This window comes from Felis catus, chromosome B3 (genome assembly GCF_018350175.1).
Source record: "Felis catus isolate Fca126 chromosome B3, F.catus_Fca126_mat1.0, whole genome shotgun sequence".
NCBI classification, from domain to species: Eukaryota; Metazoa; Chordata; class Mammalia; order Carnivora; family Felidae; genus Felis; species Felis catus.
In genome coordinates this window covers 135,076,055-135,094,753 of record NC_058373.1, presented here as the reverse complement: position 1 = coordinate 135,094,753, position 18,699 = coordinate 135,076,055, and the positions used below count along the sequence as shown (strand labels likewise).

Below are 18,699 nucleotides of genomic sequence, written 5' to 3'. Positions count from 1 at the left end.
GGGCAGGGGAGGGATTTTGGTCATCTTTTTGAACGTTTCACATACCTAAGTAATAAACCTGACAGTTTGCCTTTAATATTAATTCTCTAGGGGCAACTGGGTAGCTCAGTTGGTTAAGCACCTGACTCTTGATTTCGGCTCAGGTCATGATCTCACAGTTCATGAGTTCAAGCCCCTGTCGGGCTCTGTGCTGAGATCCCTCAGAATTCTCTCCCTCTGTCCCTCCCCCACTTGCATGCACTCTCATGCTCACGTGTGCATGCTCTCTTTCACTCTCTCAAACTTTAAAATACATATATAGGGGCGCCTGGGTGGCGCAGTCGGTTAAGCATCCGACTTCAGCCAGGTCACGATCTTGCGGTCCGGGAGTTCGAGCCCCGCGTCAGGCTCTGGGCTGATGGCTCGGAGCCTGGAGCCTGTTTCCGATTCTGTGTCTCCCTCTCTCTCTGCCCCTCCCCCGTTCATGCTCTGTCTCTCTCTGTCCCAAAAATAAATAAACTTGAAAAAAAAAATTTTTAAATACATATATATTTATTCTCTAGATGTTCCTCATCCTTTCTATTTTTATGTTTCAAACTATACAAATCCTCTGTGGAGTACTCAGAAACTATCAAAGCACATGACATGACCAGAAAGGCCAAATTTATCGAGTTCTAATGATACAGAGAGTTATACACCAAACAGTCTAATCTAGAAGAAAGAAAAACTTATTCACGTACTTGATAATTTCTCCATATTCATCCCATTTAATTCTTTCTTCTGGGGCAGGAAACATAGGATAAGACTTTTTAGCCTGTTTGAAGAAACTTCCTTTACGACTACCTTCACCTTTCATCATCAGGTCATGCTTGGTTTTATGAGCTGAGGGCTGGTCAATATCTTCCTCAACGTCACTCTCATCACTAGAATCTATGTCTGCCCTAAGAGGATTGTGAAACAGAGAAAGGTCATAAAGTCCCCAAAAGATTTTGAATTAATGTTTAGAAAATTATTATTCAATTAATTCAATGATAATATTATTGGATTGATAGTTTGTAAAACATTAACTGACAGTTAATAAATACTCATTAATACTAGCACTGAAAGCATCAACTACATGCAATTAAAAAAATTTTTTTAAATAACATAGTCACACTAAGGTAGATCATAATCAACGGAGAAAAACACACACACACAATACAGAGGAACAAAGGGAACAATGACAGCATTGTCTGAAACTGCCTGCCAGAAACAATGGAATGAAGTCTGTAAATTGCTAATTCACATTCCCAGTACATGTATCATTCAAATATAAATATAAAATAAAAAGAAATCTGACAGACCAAAAAAAAAAAAAAAAAAAAAAAAAAAACAACCCAGAAAAATCTGATGGAACTTATTGCCTGCAGATATGCAGCAGTCCATGAAACAAAAATCAGGGAGAAGGAAAGATGTACCATGGGGTAATATGTCTATACAAGGGAGGAACAAGAAATTAGAAATATGTGAGCAATATGGGGCGCCTGTGTGGCTCAGTCGGTTGAGCATCTGACTTCAGCTCAGATCATGATCTCACGGTTCATGAGTTCGGGCCCTGCATCGGGCTCTGTGCTGACGGCTTGGAGCCTGGAGCCTGCTTCTGATTGTGTTTCCCTCTCTCTCTGTCCCTCTCCCCCTCACGCTCTCTTTCTCTCAAAAATAAAAGAAACATTAAAAAAAAAATTTAAAAAAAAAGAAATATGTGAGCGATATAAGTCATTTAAAAAATCTCTTTAGGGGCACCTGGGTAGCTCAGTTGGTTGAGTATCCGACTCTTGAGTTTGGCGCAGGTCTTGATCCCAGGGTCATGAGACTGAGCCTTGAATTGGGCTCCAGGCTGAGTGTGGAGCACTGCTTAAGATTCTCTCTCTTCCTCTGCCCCTCCCCTGCTCATGCTTGCTCTCTTTCTCAAATTAAAAAAAAAAAAAAAAAAAAGCTCTTTAAAAACTAAAACTGATTTTTTCTTTTTTAACTGTGTTTTTTTGAGAGAGAGGGTGTGAGCATGGGGTGGGGAGTGGGGGGGGGGTGAGGTGAGGGAGGGAAAGAGAGAGAATCCCAAGCAGGCTTGGCGGGGTCAGCGTGGAGCCTGACACGGGGCTCCAACTCACAACCATGAGATCATGACCTGAGGTGAAATCAAGAGCCACCCTGGTACCTCGATTTTTTTAAAAACAAAACAAAATATTAGCACTGAAAGCACCCGGCATTCTAGCACCATTTAAAGATGTAACAAAAGTAACAAAGTCGACATAAAATTTAAATATTTTCAATTAAAATTTATCTTAGAAATAAGTTCTTAAGTTATATACAATTAACCATAAGCTTTTAATCTGTTTGAAAACAACTCACTCTTTTGACTGCTCAAGTTTTTTCGCAGCTTCTTTCTTTAGTTTCTCCTTTTCCAAGTATTCTTCAAGTTCTTTCCCTTCAAGCTTCACACGCTTCCTTAACTAAAGAAAAATAGCAAACAAAAGGAAATACCGTTATCAGGGGGTTCAGGCAGTGGGGTGTGAGACACAGTATATCTAGAAATTTATCATCTTACATTTGAAACCATTCAAGTTTCCATTACATGCAATGACAGATCCTATTCAGATTAGTACTAAAATTGAGCTGTTACATTTCTAGGATGGGTTTAATTTAAACTAGTTAAAAATCACCAATCGGGGGGACGCCTGGGTGGCTCAGTCGGTTGAGTGCCTGACTTCAGCTCAGGTCACAATCTCGCGGTTTGTGCGTTCAAGCCCCGTGTTGGGCTCTGTGCTGACAGCTCAGAGCCTGGAGCCTGCTTCGGATTCTGTGTCTCCTTCTCTCTCTGCCCCCCCTCACTTGTGCTCTATCTCTGTCTCTCAAAAATAAATGTAAAAAAAAAAAATTTAAATCACCAATCGGGGGGCGCGTGGGTGGCGCAGTCGGTTAAGCGTCCGACTTCAGCCAGGTCACGATCTCGCGGTCCGTGAGTTCGAGCCCCGCGTCGGGCTCTGGGCTGATGGCTCAGAGCCTGGAGCCTGTTTCCGATTCTGTGTCTCCCTCTCTCTCTGCCCCTCCCCCGTTCATGCTCTGTCTCTCTCTGTCCCAAAAATAAATAAACGTTGTAAAATCACCAACTGGAAAAAAAATATAGATAATATTTTTATAATTTTGATATAGGCCTACACAAGACATAAAACCCAATAGCCATAAAGGAAAAAATACAGCAACATGGAAAAAAAATACCTCACTGACATTTAAAATCTCGTAAAATTATAAGAAACTGAGAAAATTATTTGCAGCACTACATGACTATCAGAAGCTCTTTTTCCTAACAGCTCTTCCAAATCAGTTAAGATGATCAACATGTCAAAAAAAGGACAAATCCATATATAAGCAATTGACAAAATAAGAAAAATAGCTATGAAAAGATGTCTAATTTCACTAATGATTTCTGAAAAATGCAAAATTTTAAGAAATGTACACTACCATTTTTAAACCTATTAGACCTTAAATCTATTAGTGCTAATTACTATGTGGGAAAAGGGCACCTTCACCCACTATTACAGGAAAAGTTAGATAAACTATGTTAGAAGGCAATCTGCCAATGTCTAAACATAAAAATGTGTTTGTCATTTGACATAACACTTCTAGGAATTTATCTTACTGAAACAATCACAAGCGTGAGAAAAAAAGCACATTGCAGCAATGTTTGGAATGGTAAAAAACCAGACTCAACTTTAAAATCCATCAGCATAGGATGATTACATCCGTAGGTCTCTCAAACTTTTTGATCTCAGGATTTGCCTCAGACTCTTAAAAATTACTGAGAACCCCAAAGATATTTTGCTGTTGTTTTTTGGTTTTTGGTAGAGTACATTTATTAATGTCTACCAAATCAGAAATTAAAAGTGAGAAAATTTTTAAAAATTCATCTTTTCACTAAAAAGTAATAAAATCATTACACATTAACAGCCTATTTTTACAAGAGATAATTACACTTTCCAAAGACCCCCCACCCACCCCCCGCCGCACAAAAAAATTAGTAAAAAGCATGGCATTATTTTACATTTTTACAAGTCTATTTTGTAGCCCAATATAAGACAGCTGGATGCTCACATCTGCTGAATTCATTCTCTTGCAATATGTTGTTTTGGTTAAAGCATATGAAGAAAATGCAGCCTCACACAGATGTATAGTTGGAAAAGGAAAATATATTTAAATAGTGTTTCCAGGAATATTCTTTGATGTTACGTTAAAACTCTAACACTGCATCTGGGTGGCTCAGTCAGTTAGCATCCGCCTCTTGATTTCGGCTCAGGTCACAATCTCCTGGTTCATGGGATCAAACCCCATGTTGGGCTCTGCACTGACAGCATGGAGCCTGCCTGGGATTCTCTCTCTCCCTCTCTCTCTCTGCCCCTCTCCAACTCGTGCATGCACCCTCTCTCTCAAAAATAAATAAAAACTTAAAAAAAAAAAGGTTTTAAAAAAAATTTTTTTAATGTTTATTTTTGAGAGAAAAAGACAGAGCACTAATAGGGGAGGGGCAGAGACAGAGGGAGACACAGAATCCGAAGCAGTCTCCAGGCTCTGAGCTGTCAGCACAAAGCCTGAATCGGGGCTGGAACTCACAAACCACGAGATCATGACCTGAGCTGAAGTAAGATGCTTAACAAACTGAGCCACCCAGGCACCCCAAAACACTGGTTGTTTCTTAAAAATTAGGCGTAATGTGGAATCTGAAAGATACCGATAACTTTTTATAGTGTTACATATTAAAAGTGATTGATTTATCTTGCACTTTGAATGGATCTTTTATTTGTGTGCAATTTTGTACCTACAAGCTTTGGTTATTTGCAAAATACAGGTTCACCAAGTTACACGAATCTTATAAACCTTGACAATATTTTAAATATCACGTTTGCAAATATCACTACCAATCCTATCAGCAAAGCCTTCTAAGTTTACGTTGTCCATCTCCTGGTGATAAGCACAGCTTTCCAAAATTCTAATTTTCACTTGAAAGTTTGAGTTTTATTGTATTTAGGCAACAAACGCTGTCAATTATTTTCCTCAGAGTGACAAGCTCACCTCGCTCATCTCTGCTGGATACCCAAGTCTGAAGAGCTGTGTCATTATTTCAAGGAAAAAATGGCGTTCCAAGAAGAAAGCGGCCAGTGTAACTCACAACTCAGTTCCCCAACTAGCTTTCTTCAAGACAAACATCACGTATCAGCGTGCGGCATACCTGCTTTATGCACACTTCCCAGCCTGCCACCCAGAGTTTTAAAAACCTTTTACTGAAAGGGTTTAATAAAATTCATAACTTTTACTGCTTCATCGAGGCTATTCTTAAGTGAAACGGACTCTTCTTTGGAACTTCGGGCGTGTGGCAATGCGAAATGCGGTGACTGCTGTCGACTGGCGCCACTGCCTGAGTTTATGCTACGGCACCAGCACCTTTCCCGCCACCATTTTCACTTGGCAACATTAAATGTAGGCACAGTGAAAAGGCAAATAGCATCTTACCATTACTATGAGAAGTGGGGACTCCCTGAAAGGATCTCAGGCCCCCGTCCCAGGAGTCCTCACACCATACTTCTGAGAACCGCCAGATTCAATAATCACAGTACATATATACGCCTGCATTATTATGGAGTTACTAAAATGGATTAAATTATTCAAAAACATCTGGATGTTTATAATACACCCATCTATGCATCAGAAGTCAAGATAGTGGTTACCCTGGGGAGGGGACAGGAAGGATCGGGAAGGGAACGTCTAGGGTACTGGTGATATTTCTTGGTCTGGGTACAGGCTAGAGAACACGTACACCCTTAACATTATGTTGTACACCAATGGACATTTAAAAAACCTGTACTTTCCTGGCAAGAGTCAATATGTGGAAAGTGCCGCTATTATGCTGAGATGGGGAAGACTCAGAAAAGAGTAAGTGTGGGACTGGGAGCAGGAAGAACAGTAAGTGTTTCGGATATGCCCAAGTAGAGGGGAAAACTAACAGGAAACAGAGAGAGAAGAAATAGTCCTACAAGGGAGAAAGGAAAGAAGCCTGAGCATTAGTACCACTTACTAAAAAGTCAAAAACCTAACATTTCACGTTACAGCTCCAAATGTCCCCTTCTACGTTTTCCAAACTCAAACCGCTTTTAATATTTTTATTAATTCCTCAAATGGCACATCAGCCTTAATTGAATTTCTAGTAATTATTATTTTCAGATTCAGTATTTCTTATCTGAAGAAACTATTTCAAGTATTTCTGAGCCCTTTTAAACTTTTTTTTAAAAACCTTTGTGTTTCTAAGCTATTAAATAACCCAAAGGACTGTGTGTACTTTGATTTGCTTGTTCTGACTCCTTCCTCACCGATTCCGTATTGATAGTGAATGTATATGAGATTTTCGTTACTATTTTCGTACTTTCTTAAGTAGAGTTAAAGACTAAGGTACCCTTATCACTCAGCTTTTATCAAACTAAACATTCCTTAAAATGGTTACTAGGAAGGAAAAATAAAGTGTCATGTAAAACACTGCACAGCTTTGGCAGTTATCAACCCCTTCAGTATCAACTGCTATAAACTTTAGAGCTAATGATACTAGTTTTGGAAAACTGATAGATTTGATGAGTTGGTTATGAAGCAAAATAGCCTTTGGTCATTCGGCCAATTGTCTTGCTCCCATAACAGGAGATAAAGCAGCAAGTGCAGATACAGAAACAAGTTAGGCTATTCAGTGGGGAGAAGATAAGGGACTCTTGTCTGCTTCTACTTCTTAGCTAAGTTTGAAACAAGTTCCTGTGCTATGAGTGAGGGCTGAGATGGGCTGTGGGATATTTGGGGAGAAAGAAGGTGTGTAGCTATCTTACTGGAGTAGGACAAGGAATATCCTACAACATGTTGGGCTGGTGGTTAAGTGTCGGTCTGAGATGTGAGGTCATGAATGTGAAGGGAAATCTATCCACCCAGTGGTGCATTAACACTAGTAACAAACATAAGGTTGCCTGGGTAGAGGCATGGCCAAGCAAATGGTTTAACCAGAGTCACCGCTTTGCCAGGTGGTTACAATAAACAAGAGGCTAACAGAGTTAAAGGTGTTTATAAAGTAACAATGGACCATTAACTAGAAGCTGGAGCAATGGATAGTCAAAGTGGCAAGGTTCACAAACTGAAAGTCCCAATGGGACCAAAAAATTGCTAGCATGGAGTATTAGAGCAAGTCAGCTGTAAGATCAGAGTGGGATGCTTGAGGTAGAGATCTTTAAAGATAACCCGTAACAAGGTAAAGGGTATGACCACAAGAGTAGACAGCATGGTTGCGGGAAGGGATGGCTAAGGTGGATTGGAGGAAAAGATCATTAAGAAACGAGGTGTCAAGGAACTGAGAGGGCCAAGGACTTGGACAGATCACACATACGGAAGCTAGAGTCATCAAGAAGGCAGTCCTGAGTGAGTGGACAGGAAGACTGTGACCCAGGTTAAAGCCACCAATGAATAACAGAGAATGACCAAGAGATCAGGAAATATCAGAAGGGGTCAGTATACTGTCAAGTCTGATGGCATAACCCAGAGGGAAGAGAAATGGCTTGAAAGCTTTGAGGAAAAAGGACACCTACCCCACCCAAAGCGCATAAGGCGTGAAAGAGAAACAAAGAGCACCTACTTGGGAGGCCCACAGGCAAAGGAGCATATTAGGAAACAGCCAGATTTCAATTTCAATTAGGGAAAGGATGCGGACGGAACTTTTTTCACAGAGAGATTAAAAACGCAGCATATGTGCTACCTTCCGGGCACGGTTCCAGAGGATACCACGTAAGGGCTAAAGAATGACAATTTCCAATTAAGGAGCTCTGAAATTTGTGCTGGGAAAGGCTCTCAACTCATAAAAATCTGGAAACAACTTCAAGCTTAATTTCTGGTCACTGATTTTTATAAGCATCGTGCATAACGTGTCCCCCAAACGGTTTTACGACAAAAGTTCACATACAAGCGCTTACCTCTATTTCTGTTATTTTTTCGGAAGGATTATCAATTAGGAAACGTGCTAAAGTCCCAGGAGTAGTTCTGTAGGTTAGAATGATTGAGTTTTTAGGGTCCTGACACCACTGAATAAAGAGATCCCTTGAAAATCCACATTCCAGGTCGGGCTGGCTGGCAAGCACCACTTTAGGGCTCGGTACCCGGGCCAGGTCAGAAAGACCGTGGCACAGAGAGAGGTGGCGGAACTGAAATGGATTATTTCTTTTGTCTTCAAAACATCTCATCAATTTGTCACTCATCCATTCTACCTGGTATGGGGGGAAAGGATGACAAGAAGTAGAGAATACTAGACTGTAACTTCAGTGTCTTCTACAAAGCCGAAGAGTTCACGTTCTGCCTTTTTTTAAGTCTTTCCCACCAGTGGTTGCTTAAACTTGAACCATTTTGATAAGCAGCTTATTTTCTGCTCTGTTCCCCACGACGACATCCTCCCACCCCACAGTTCATCCCTAAAAATCCAATTCTGCATTATATCTCAGTTACACGTCACCTTAAATCTTACTGAGAAAGCAGAGTACAAGTTCTAAATAAATCTCTTACCCAAAATTTCTAGTTCAAGGGAAAGAGTTCATTCAGAAAGAAGGGAAAAATGGATTCTACCATTTATATCCTAGGAGGTATGTGTCCCCATTTCACAGAATGTGATACCACGCATTAGAGGAGAAACAACTTACCCAATCTGTAAGATGGGGACAAAAACAGAAGCTACTTCACAGGGTACATGAGGATTACATGAAATATTCCACATGAACACACAGTACAAGTGGTTCTTTTTTAGCTTTTAGTACCATTATCACCACCATCATCATCAACCTCTTTCACAGAAAAATAAAATCCAAAGGACAACTAAAACATTGCTTTCCATAAGCCCAATTTCTGTAGCAACCTTCTTTATTACAAAGGACAATATGGAAACAAACCTGGGACTTAGAAAACTCCACCACATTGTAGCTGACATTATTCAGGAGTGCCAGTGAGTAGACACCTAGCCCTGCATCTTTAGTTCTCCAGATCTGATCAAGGAGTTGAGCAAGTTCCAAAACTCTGCCTGCAGTGTCTACTGCTATTAACACATTTCCATCACCTCGAAGCGTTTCCAGGACATTTGCTAGAAAACAAGAATATACATTCTGTATCAAGCATAATAATACCTTGCTACAAAATTGAAGATGACTTCATCTCCACGTTTTTAGTATAAAGACTATAAGTTATAAATGAGCATTCAGGCCAAGTGCAAAATTAAAATTCCATTCACGTTATTACAACTACTTTTTTGTACATCCTGTGAATGTATCCTCATAGGAGTGAAGGACATTGCCATTAACTCTACTTTTTTTCACTGAAAAAACTGTAAATCAGTGGTCCCCAACCCTCTCCACCGAGAGTACACATGAACAATGACATTCAAGGGGTGCCTGAGTGGCTCAGTCAGTTAACAGTCAGACTTTGGGGGCGCATGGGTGGCTCAGTTGGTTAAGCATACGACTTAGGTCATGATCTTGCGGTCCGTGAGTTCGAGCCCTGCATCGGGCTCTGTGCTGACAGCTCAGAGCCTGGAACCTGTTTCAAATTCTGTGTCTCCCTCTCTCTCTGACCCTCCCCCCATTCATGCTCTGTCTCTGTCTCAAAACTAAATAAACGTTTAAAAACAAAATTTAAAAAGAAAAAGAGTCAGACTTTGCCTCAGGTCATGATCTCACAGTTCGTGAGTTCGAGCCCCATGTCAGGCTCTGCACTGGTGGTACAGATCCTGCTTGGGATTCTCTCTCTCTGCCTCTCCCCTGCTTGTGTGCTCTCTCTCTCTCTCTCTCAAAATAAATAAACTTAAAAAAATTTTTTTAAAAAGAAAGAAAATGACATTCGTACTCTACACCAGGGTCAATTATTTATAACTTTGTTATAAATGATTCCCAAATGTATACACACACATGCACACATTTATACTTTATGTTTAGACTTTAATCTAGAGCATGGAAATCCACTTTGAGATATTTGGTAAAAACAAACTCTAGCAAAAACAAACAAAAAGACATAAGAATTGAATAGGTGACTAAAACATAGGACACAGATTATGTTTTTAAGTAGGGCATGGAGCCCAACATGGGGTCTGAACTCACAACCCTGAGATCAAGACCTGAGCAGAGGTCAAGAGTCAGATGCCCAATCGACTGAGCCACCCAGGTGCCCCCACAAGTTATGCTTTTTAAATGGAGAGATGAAAACAGTGATTTCAAACGTGTAAAAGCAGAATCCATTTTTCTTGTTGAAATCTCATGCAGCTTATAAAAAAAGAATAAAAGGCAAAGCAGCTAGAGCCAAATCAGAAGCAACCAGGGATGGTCCGGAGGCTCCTCTTTAGAACCAAGACTACTAGAATGTAAGATACCCAACACCAAAATCAGTGGACTATTTCCACCCTCGTGTATCTCCTTGGTTCATTTTTTTAGAGTGTAAATGTTTTTCTAAATGATTTCTGTGAGCTCTTTATACATTCTGGCATTCCCCAGACACATACCAGTGAGTGCCAAATAGAGCTAGCTATGTGCTGAAGGGCAGGGAGAGGTCAATCTTTATAACTATCTCACAAAAGCTAAATTCAAAGGAACTAAAGCATCTTTTTGTACAAAATAATGATAAGATCACATAATATTTTTCCAAAAATACTAGAGTTAACCAAGCTCATATGACAAGAAAAGTGTTAAACAAAATAGAAAAAACAGTATTTCACACTACCATGCACTTCCACAGAGGACATTAGGTAATACATACTCAGAAGCTGTTCATCTCTCTGTTTCCTCCGAGGCTGCACATACGTAGCATTAAATGAATCTGTGATAAGCAGGGAGGGTCTGCTTAGCATTTCCAGGGAACATCCATTTAAATGGCTATAACAAAGTTGAAGAAGAGAAATATTTTATATCACCTCAAATAAACAGTAGCTTATCTCACCTAAAAAAAAGCAACTTTCTTTTATAAGATTTTCCTCTAACTATAAAAGTACACATGCTCATTGATAAGAAATCTAATATATTAAAAAAAAATTTTTTTTAAGGAAAATTAAGATCTTCCAGCGTACCACCACTCAGAGAAATCGATATATTATTCTGGCATATATCCTTCTAAGCATATAAACACAGTTTTCTATGCATATATGTGTGAACGTATTTTTTAAAAGTGTCTATATATTCAGTTCTATACCCTGGTTTTCTCCCATGACGTTGGTTTCTAAATCTATTTTTCTAACAACTGTAAGAACTTCCTACTGTGTGTTTTATTTGATCACTTCCCTTTATTATTTAGGTTACTTTTGTTGTCATTATAAATAATCTCAAAGAACATTTTGGCAAAAAGTTTCAATTGCATTTCTGATGGTTTCTTTAGGACACATTCCTAGAGATGTATTTACTACAATATACAATTGCTAACTGGCTTGCAGAAAGATTTAACCTTTTCTAGAAAGCTCTCCCTTTTCCAGAAAAGTTCAACCAGAAAGAATGAGCAACTCACACAATATTTCCTGGAAGAATATTACCATTTAAGAGTCATTTTAATGGTATGTAATTTTAAAAAGAATTATCATTTTAATTTTACATTATAACTTTTGTCCATTTTGTCACTGGCATCTTTTTGATTGGTTAATATCTGGTCTTCTACATATAAATGTCTTTAGCCAACTTGCTGCAAATATTTTCTCTATTTTATTGGTCTTATTTCAGACATTTTGAATCTGTATATAACTAAATCTATCAAAGTTTTCTGTTGTAACCTGGTCTGGTAAATTTACACTTACAAACGCTTTTCCAAATCAGAGATTAGACTCATGAATATTGTTTCATTTTCTATTTAATTTTAATCCATCTAAAATAGATTTGATAAGCAGTAAAAAAAAAAAAAAAAAAAAAAAAAGACACAAACTTTCCCCAAAAATGTCTGAATACCATTACTCAAAAATCCATCCTTTACTCATTAATCTGTGACTACAAAAGCCTAAAATTCATTACTTATATATCTCTAAATAGAAGATCCAGAAGATCTTGAGGCTTTTGTAATCTAATACAAAATAACTATAAACTTAATGTACAGAAATTACAAAAGAAGCCTCTACAAAACAATTTTATTGTAATGTGAATACAAAATGAAATATTTAAACTTACAACTACTATGTTCCCTTTTAAAGGGAGTCTGACTTCATTTTTTTTTTTTTAAGGGAGTCTGACTTCAAATGTAGTTATATGATAATTACTAACTTTATTAAAAAAAAAAAACACCCATCCACAAAGTTCCTTTAAATAGCAGGTGAAGTAGCATATAAGATATAATTTTATGTACAAAAATTAATCTCCTTTCCAACATCTCCAGGGAGATACCTGTTTTATAGAGTGGATATTTACGTGTAAATTTGTAAAATATATTTTATCTCTTATATCAAAGTTTTCCCTTACAGTGAAAATAATTAAGTTTGAAAACGTTCACTACTTGAGGCTTTTAAATAGTTCTAGATTTCTGGTTAAAAAAAATAATAACTTTTTAAGCTTCCCCCCAAAGAATGAAACACCACCAACTGCATCTCCGTTAGCCTTTGTCTTGATATACCTACATCTCCCTCTTGTGGTTAAAGTCAACTGCATAGACAATTTCTTCTTCTCCATCTTTGACTATTTTCCATATTGTTCCACCTATCATATGACCAGCTGGCAGAGGTGTGATAGACAAGCCATGTCCTTTACCTGTGTCAAAAAAATAATGACAATACTCAGATTTCTTTTACAATCCTAAAGAAAGCTCATTTACTTGTAAACTATTTTTAATAGCTAATATATACAGTGATACAACATTCCAAAGTAACAAGGCATACAATGAAAATGCAAGTCTCACTCTCCTGTCCCCCAGCTACTCCACTCCTTCACTATAGACAAACACTCTTGTCATATTGTTATGAATTCTTGCAGACCTATTGGTGCTTATAAAAAGTAGTATATAGAAATCAAGTTTAAAAGCCAATACACTATTAATTACTTAGTATGAATGAATACATTTGAATATTTTTTGTTTTTACTTATTTATTTTGAGAGAGAGAGAGAGCAAGTTAAGAGTGAGGAAGAGGCAGAGGGGGTGGGGGGAGAGGGAGGGAAAAAGAGGGAGGGTGGAGAGAGAGACAGAGACAGAGACAGACTCCCACGCAGGCTCTGCACTGTCAGTGCAGAACCCAATGAGGGGCTCGATCTCACGAACTGTGAGATCATGACCTGAGCCGAAATCAAGATTCAGACACTTAACCAAGTAAGTCATCCAGGCACTCCAAATACATTTGAATATTTACACTGTACACACAATCATCAAATGTTTCTCCTTCTGCTAACCTCTAAACTCACAGAGTAACCATTCAGATCTCATTATGGTAAAAAATCTATCCTACAGAAAAATTAAGCACAAGTAAAACTGTTGTGACCATTGTTATTTCTTGACTAAATCACCAGAGTCCACTGTTATGCCATTTTTTCAATTTCATTGCCAGGCTTCATACTTATGACAATCTTTAATACCTATCTCTCCACAGAGGAGAAATGTGTACTTAAGAGAGGACTTCCTGACCTAGTTACATAATAAACTTCTTAATATCCGATTCTAGAATTCAGTTATCTGCTACTATGCCGCCAAGGGACTGCATCTCCTTCAAGGCCTGAACACCACCTCCAGTCACCAGAGCGGCTTTAGCCCCTCAACCCCACTGTGAAGTCCTAGGAGGAGGATGCGGCCACATCGCCTTTGTGCACCATACACAGGAAACACTAAGTTTTCCCCGGCTGCATATGAAAAGGCTTGAGCTATTAACGTTTTGTTGCTATTTAGCCTGGACTATTTTAAAATCCAAACGACTTGGGAGAAGTTCAGCATCCATATCAGAACTAATCAGATGCTAATCTTTGCTTTTTCAGACCACAGGCCCTAGGATATTTACTACAAGTTCTCCCTGGACTTGTCAGCAGCTTAAACCCTGTTAGTCCAATTACTACTGCAGACATTCTTTTACCTTTCAAATTCACAATCTGAGAGAATTTTAACTGCTGTATTTTATCAAAGGCTGCATCCACATCGTCTAATGTAAAGAGCGTAAAGTCCTCTGTGTTGTGTCGAGACTAAAAGAAAAACACAAATAAAAGGTTAAAAATGATCACTGCAGGAGTATAAAAAGCTTTTTTTGACCGCTTCACTTACCTGGTAAAGATCATACATGAACATCTGTCCCATTTTATAAACAGGAATGGTCGCGTAGATCGCACAATTCAGCCCCAGCTTCCCGACAGCAGACGGGAGGGCACCAAGATGGAGAGGATCAGGATGGGACAACAGCACTGCATCAATCTGGTGAACATGCCTACAAGAACAGGATCAAAACGCTCTCTCCATTTCTCCAGACTTGTTTTGAAGAGTAAAGACTATGCTGGGGTCAAAGAGGAAAACTAAGAGCTAAAGTTACGACACCAATCAAGTTCAGTTATTACTACCCCCATGTTGCATAGATATCACAAGTATGGAATATGTTGCACAGAAACAGGTGATGTCTATACACATCTTTTTTAAAAAAAGGAAAAAGAGGCGCGCCTGGGTGGCTCGCTCAGTCGGTTAAGTGTCCGACTTCAGCTCAGGTCACGATCTCACGGTTCCTGAGTTCGAGCCCCGCGTCGGGCTCTGTGCTGACAGCTCGGAGCCTGGAGCCTGCTTGGGATTCTGTGTCTCCCTCTCTCCCTCCCCCATTCACACTCTGTTTCTCTGTCTCTCAAAAAATAATAAACATTAAAAAAAATTAAAAAAGGAAAAAGAGAACCAGTAGACACACCACACAGAAGCTGATTTTCATTGGTTATCTTATATGCCATTAATTTAGGTTGAAGAACTCAACTTGAAATTTCAGAAATTGTTCATTCAGAAATGGCCACACGTTTATTATGGATTTTTGCCTCCGCTTTTTAGCATGGTGCCTGATAGCACATTCTCTACAGTGAAACTTCAATTAATCAATAAAGCACATACTCTCACTGACAGAGAAAATTAGGAAAAAAAAATGTTTTGCTACAAGTTCTAGTTTCCAAATATTTCAGTCCCCTTTCCTTCCATAATTAATATAACTGAAAACATAACTGAATTTTTCTTTGATGGATCAGTATTGTTTTATATCACATGGTCAGTATTCTGGGCACCAATTCTCAGTGTAGAGCCTCAAAACACATAGAAAGTAAGCAAATGTGATCTGATGGCAGACCTTCCACAGGGAAGGTTTTTTCCTCTTCAAATTCTTCTAAACCTAATCTTCTCTAAAATTAGGGTGCAAAGATCTCTACTGGGACCCATTAGCCAAGTAACAATTAACCTTTTACTGAATCTCAATAAACATAGCTCATAATACAATCAAAACTTTAAAAATGAAAACAGTCGCTTTTTGGCTCTTTGGCATGCAAAATCAGGTCTTTTAGTATAAATCAGAGCAAAGAGAACATACACTGGGTCACATCAAAATGGTATCATGGTGTAGAAAAGAGAAGTTGATTTAACTGAAGTCTAAAAATAGGAGAAGTAACTTACTTCCTCAGGGAGTCTATAATATCCATAGAAAAGTGCTCATCCCAGCCACAGTCCAGGAGAAACCTAAACTCGTCAACTTGCAGAAGATAGCAAAGAGCAGACTCTTCCTGAACCCCCGAGAGGGTAGTTAATTTGATAATAGATGTCATTTTTGGTCCCAAAACAACAATCTAAAAAGTTCTTTTAAAAGAAATAAAAATATAATTAAACACACATCATAGTCTAACACACGTAATAGACAAATTAACATTGTATCAAGTTTCTAAGTGATTAAAAATTCCATAAAGAGAGAAAGCAAACACATTAAAGACCTACTTCCATCACTGCTAAATTTGAAAGCACAAACATGACGTTACACACTCTTGTTGACAACGAGTCCTTCAGTGGCTCCTCAGTGTGGCTTAATGAAAAGCAGTGAACTTTAGAACCAGTTTCAGGTCTGAAGCTACTACTATGTGGGTCTAAGCAATTAATTAACCTCTCCTCACTTATGTATGCCAGTCTAGAAACATGAGTATTAATAATTCACATAAAAACGATGTGGAAAGATTTCAAATAATGTGTGAATTACACAGACTAGAGAACACCAAGTTCCCCAATAAATGAATGTATAATGAATTAACGAACTCATCCTCCAAGGTGACTTTGTGCTTCCTTTATTTTGCTCTGTGATGGCAATGATTTCACTGCATTACAATTAGTTTCCATGTCTTTCTCTCCTATTAGACCAGTGGTCCTTAAATAAACAGGCATGCTTGAGGATCTGATAAAAGTTTTGCACTCTTTCTTCTCCCCTCAGTCGTCAGGGAACAAACAAACAAGGCACACATACTCAAAGAAATCCACGTACTTTTCAGGGAGTTTAACGTTAAGAACACTTGCACTGGAGAGTCAGCAACTACAAAAGACAGATGTAGAATCTTAAGCTTGCAATTCCTGAGAGAACCTGACACACAGTAAGCGCTCAACATATATTCGATGGAATTTACGTCGAGATGCCTACCGTATGAATTTCAAGGTGTAACATGAACACATCTATTGGGATTTCAGACCTAGAACTGCATGCTATTAAACACATGTGACAGAAACACTGATTAGCAAAGTACAGCTCCACGGCAACATTTCAGATCTTAGCTCCTCACACTACATTAGTCTTCCCTGGCCAACTGTGCAAGTTAGGAGAGGTCACGCATACCTGATGGCCTCTTACCAGCTGCCCAAGGTCCTATCAACACACTAAGGTAAACTGACTGTCACCTTTCGTGACAGGCTGTCAGGAGGCTAATCCCACCTCATGTCATCTTTCCTCTCGTCAGTCTCAGCCAAAGATCCAAGACTCCTGGGTCATCCATGATCACTGACGTGCGCATCTGCCTGTCAGATCCAATCCCCTACTTTCTATCCCTCCCAGGTCCTTCCAGTACGTTCTCTGGGACGATGCCGCTCACACTCATCTGTCACCGCAGCTTTCTCTGAAGGTCCTCTTCACCGGGTAACCTTCACAGAAACCGGTTCTCCTGCCACCTCCCCGCAGGGTTTTCTTCTTCTTCTTGCACCCCCTGTGCCTCGAAAGCAGGAAGTATGCGTTCCTTGCTCCTCGCTGCAGCTCAAACCAGGTCTCCTCCTTCCTCCTTCAAATACTCCAGTCCCACGGAGCCTCACGCCTCCCAGCGGGCTATGAGCCTTCCCTCTCTCCTCCTCGCTGCTGACATCCGTTAACCTGACCTCATTCACAGACGACTTTCATTCCTGACTTGGTCTTCTTAGTAACTTCACTCCTGAATCTGGTGCCTGCCCTTCTCCACTCCCATAACCCTGTGTCACGTCAGCCACCCACCACTAAAGGTATGCCCTAGACCTCTTCACCCGTGAGCTGCACCATTTCCAAAATCTGACCTTCCAGCATCTCCCTCTCTCACTACTGCTTCGCTCACTCAGCAATCCCACTGCAGAAATCCTTCGGCCTCACCGAATCCCTCATCATCCACCAACCATGGTTTCACCCCCTCCAGTCTCCATTCACATCCCTACCATCAATCCACGACCCATCATGAGTATCTTGCAAATACCATCACATATCTCACTGCTCTAGTCCTTCTTGGTACCAACCTGGCAAAACCCCAACCCCGACCGACTCCAATCATTTGCTCTGCCTATTCCAGGAACTATATGTTGCCGGGGGGGCGGGGAGGGGATGGGGGTCAATCCCACAACCGTGCTACCTGCTCTTTCAGTTCATGGACAAAGGTCCCAAGGAGGCACTAAGCACTACCCGCCAACCTGAGTTTTCTTAGCTGGCTGACCACCTCTGAGACTGCCATTTGACATCTGCTCAAGCATCATGCACTGCCCCCTCCGCTCTACTATCAGTTCATAATCCCACTTCATTCTTCAATTAGAAAATAGAAGTCATCAGACAAGAATTCGTTTTCCAATACCAAATCTATTAATGTATCTGCACGTACACTGTTGTCTCCCATTACGTGAACTCAATAGCCCTGCTCCCTATGAGTAGTCTGGCTGCCATTCTCATTTACCTTCTAGAGGACCGAACTTCTTCAGCCATTCCCTTTTCCCCACATCAAACCATGTATCACTGATGTGCCACTCTTATTAGCACACACAGATCCTCTAGAATTTCCCAATTTAAAAGAGCCCTCTCTTAATCCTACTATCCCCGCAAGTAGTCCATCATTTCTATGTTCCCCTTTCATCGCAAAAGTTCTCAGAGGATTTGTCCACATGTGTCTCCACTTTCTTGCCTCCCATTCAGACTACCAAACCTGGCATCTTTGTCTACCAGCCCACTACTAGTGTGTTCATCAAGGTCACTGGCAAACCTCTACGCAATTTAAGCCAATGGCATTTCTCGGGCTTCCACTGACAGAAACTGTGGCAGCATGCGATAAACATAAGTGCTCCAGCCTCCCTGAAATGCTCTCCTCCCTCTGCTTCTGTGTCACCTCCATCCTGGTTCTCCTTGTATCTAACTGGCCACTCTCCAATCTCCTTTGCTATTTATTTTCTTCCACCTCAAATGTGGCAGTGTGCTTCAGCAGGACTTTTTTTTTTCCA

General features: G+C 39.8%; 1 protein-coding gene across 2 annotated transcripts in view; it reads right to left on the bottom strand.

Moving 5' to 3' along the window:
• Window positions 1–18,699, bottom strand: part of CPSF2 (cleavage and polyadenylation specific factor 2) — a 32,828-nt gene that overhangs the window by 9,145 nt on the left and 4,984 nt on the right. Inside the window, exons 1-10 of one of the 2 annotated variants that reach the window (XM_019833533.3) lie at window positions 16,475–16,502; window positions 15,625–15,804; window positions 14,260–14,419; window positions 14,075–14,180; window positions 12,641–12,770; window positions 10,813–10,928; window positions 8,964–9,151; window positions 8,001–8,291; window positions 2,368–2,468; window positions 720–920 (exon numbers count right to left, since the gene is read on the bottom strand). In XM_019833533.3, the coding sequence (XP_019689092.1) occupies window positions 720–920; window positions 2,368–2,468; window positions 8,001–8,291; window positions 8,964–9,151; window positions 10,813–10,928; window positions 12,641–12,770; window positions 14,075–14,180; window positions 14,260–14,419; window positions 15,625–15,773 (1,442 nt within the window). In that variant the 5' untranslated portion in view covers window positions 15,774–15,804; window positions 16,475–16,502. Of the gene's footprint in view, window positions 1–719; window positions 921–2,367; window positions 2,469–8,000; window positions 8,292–8,963; window positions 9,152–10,812; window positions 10,929–12,640; window positions 12,771–14,074; window positions 14,181–14,259; window positions 14,420–15,624; window positions 15,805–16,474; window positions 16,503–18,699 lie in introns of those variants that run through there. The other variant, XM_003987928.6, reaches the window with a different exon arrangement.